Consider the following 3,147-nt stretch of genomic DNA (forward strand, 5'->3'; position numbering starts at 1 on the left):
TTACCTGTAGAAGCAGTCCACCTTCATGAGGGAACCACTTCAAGTTGGACACAAGCTGGCTGCCACCCTCGGTTTTTTATCCTCTGGAAATTCCTATCAAAGTCTGTAGTATAGTTTCAGGGTTGAAGCAAGTACCATCTGCAAGTTCATACCCGAGGTGTGTAAAGCCATCATCGCGGTCTACAAGGACGAAGTGCTGTGCTGTCCCAAAACTGAAGAGGACTGGAAGAAAGTTGCTGCTAGGTTCAGCTCCAGATGGAATTACCACAACTGTCAGGGGGCTGTGGACGGAAAGCACTTCGCCATAAAGAAGCCACGCAATTCTGGCTCTTACTACTACAACTATAAGGGCTTCGACAGCATTGTACTGATGGCAGTAGCAGATATTACCTACAAGCTCCTCTATGTGGATGTTGGGGCAGGGGGTGGTGAGTCGGATGGAAGAACATGGAGCAACTGTTCCCTGCATGTTGCTGTAGAAGACAACAGAGCTGGAGTGACTCAACCAGAACCACTTCCTAATGATGAACACCCAGTGCCCTATCACTTCGTAGAGGATGACGCCTTTGTTCTCCGAACCTGGATGATGAAACCATTCTCCCTGCGGTCACAAGTCCTACGAGAACGCATATATAGCTACAGGTTTGTCTCGTACCCGACGTGTCAGGGAGAATGCCTTTGGAATTTTAAGTCGAAGGTTCCCTTGCTTCTACACGACGATGCAGCAGAACCCCGACACCATCAACCTGATCACCATGTGTGCCTGTGTCCTGCACGACCTCATCCTCATCAGATGTCCACACATAATTTCAGAAGTTACTACAAAGATCCAGACGCACCTGATCTGATCCCTGGTGGATTGAGGACTGACCAACACCTGCAGGGGCTGGTGCCTCTAACCAGCCATCATACCCCGAAGGATGCAAAGGATCAGCGAGACTACCTTTCACATTACTACATGTCCTCTGCTGGTGCTGTCCCTTGGCAAGAAACAATTTTAGTAGCTCCATGAGCTGCTTCCAGAGTTGTTCCATTTTTCAAATAAAATAAACGTATCTTTTTTCGTGTGTATTTTTTGTTGCCCCTTATTTTTTTAAAATAAGAAAGCATTTTTTTATTTGCATTAAAACAGCAGACATCAAATATATACAAGTATCACAGGTCCAATTACTTACAAATATTTACAAGTGTCTCGTCTCATCTCAGTCATTGTCCTTGCTGGTATTTTTTTTTCTTTTTTCTTGCTCTTGTTTTTACATAAAAACAGCAAACATCAAATATGTACAATTATCACAGTCTAATTATTCACAAATGTTTACAAGTGTTTTGAAATAAGAAAGCATTTTATTTACATTAAAAGAGCAAACATCAAATAAGTACAAGTAACACAGTCCAATTATTTACAAATATTTACAAGTTTCACATATCATCTTAGTCAGTGTCCTTACTGGTAGTTTTAACCGCTGCGTGGGGATGCCTCCTGGACTTGTGGTGTGTTAAGTTCCTTGGAGGTGTAGAGGGGTGAGGGTGACACGCCCTCCTCTAGGGTGCTCTCGACGGACCCCGGGGTCAGGACCCGGAAGCTGAGTGGTGTCTGAGGTGTCTTGAATGTGGCTGACAGCGACGACAATGAAGGTGTTGGTGAAGGAGCCTGGATAAGGGTGGGTGACGATAATGAAGTTTACAGTGAAGGAACCTGGACAAGGGTGGCTGACGGTGGAGGTGGCATCCCTGGTTGCCACTCCGTGGTACGGGGCCAGGAAGACTGTCCTGAATACTGTGGTGACTGGGGCGGCATCCGGGATGGATGACTGGTTGGACGATGCTGCTGCTGCTGCTCTGGCGGTGCCTGCGATGTTGCTGATTGAGGTGGATGCCAGAACTGCTGCTGCTGAGGGGGCTGCCAGGGTTGCTGCTGCTGTGGGCCTGGCCAGGTCACCATGATTGGCTGTTGATATGGCTGATGGAAGACCTGACGCCGCTGCCTGTAGCAGTGTACAAGGTTGAGGCAGTCTATCTGGAGTTCATGCCAGTAGTCCTCTGGGATGACATGCATGTGGCCTTCCAACAGGCACGAAAAATCGTGAACTATTTTGTGCTGGCCGGTGAACAAGGTCCCCAAGGAATCTGTTTTGGATATGATCTGAATCATACAAACATATTTTTAACATCCTCCTGATTGACTGTAAGTGAAATGTTTCTCAGCTCATCCCTCCTCTTCAAGTGAAATATCTTCCACAACCTCTTGTTGCAGCTCCTTACGAAACTCTATCAGCTCCTGTGTCATCAGCAACTGGCTATGTTCCTCAAGATGGTTGTTAATGTCATCATTGTCCCTCTCGAGTCCCTCTGTCTTTCCCAAAGATATGATACCATCATCATTTGCCTCCTGCATGGTTACGAATCCCTGAAAATCCCGTTCACGAACCCAAGCATGCCACAGTGTCCTACAAGCAGTATTGAGGGTTCTCTAGGTGATCCCTTCCAAGGCTTTGTCAATGTTTTTGAGGCAATTGTCAATATGGAAATATTCTTCCTAAAACCCTGAAATAGTGTGCTTGATTCATTCGGTGAAATCATAGCGCTATTGGAACATTTCTTTTGTATAAAGCTTCTTAAAATTCTAGATCACAGTGTGATTTATATTTTCGAGTTCGGGAAAAGAGTTTGGAGGCTGGATATTCATTTTGATGAATTTGAGCTCATTCATCAGGGCATCTTCAAGGCCTGGAGGATGAAGAAGAATTGCTCATAAGTATGAAAGCTCAGAGTGGAAAGTTCTCCCTAAGATACGCCAAAAAATCTGTCTGATCAATTCTACAAAAAAAAGTTGGTCACCCATTTATTTATGGTTGTCCTCCAAATGACATTTAGGTTTTTCTTGTACATCTTACATTTCTTAAAAGCTTGTGGATTCTCAGAGCGATACACTAGGAATGGATTAATTTTAAAAATTTCCTCCTTTTAAATTCTGAAACAAATGTCTGTAGACTTGACATGGGAGCTCACAGCCTTATTATGTTGCACAGAAGACACTTCCTGGGCACGGGTTTCTACCTTGGGTAGAGACCGGGATCGGGCGCTCTGTCTTTTCCATTTCCTTTTCTGCTCATGAGTCACCTTTAAGCCTTCATCCCTGATTTGAGG

At 44.9% G+C, this 3,147-nt stretch overlaps 1 protein-coding gene across 1 annotated transcript; it reads right to left on the reverse strand.

The window, feature by feature from the left end:
• Positions 1–1,456: 1,456 nt before the first annotated feature.
• LOC137656440 (uncharacterized) lies at positions 1,457–2,056 on the reverse strand. Its single transcript, XM_068390618.1, has 2 exons — positions 1,697–2,056; positions 1,457–1,651 (listed from the first exon to the last, which is right to left on the reverse strand). Exons 1-2 carry the CDS (start codon positions 2,054–2,056, stop codon positions 1,457–1,459), a joined length of 555 nt encoding a protein of 184 aa, XP_068246719.1.
• Between the last annotated feature and the right edge of the window lie 1,091 nt (positions 2,057–3,147).

This window comes from Palaemon carinicauda, chromosome 17 (assembly GCF_036898095.1).
Source record: "Palaemon carinicauda isolate YSFRI2023 chromosome 17, ASM3689809v2, whole genome shotgun sequence".
Lineage (NCBI taxonomy): Eukaryota > Metazoa > Arthropoda > Malacostraca > Decapoda > Palaemonidae > Palaemon > Palaemon carinicauda.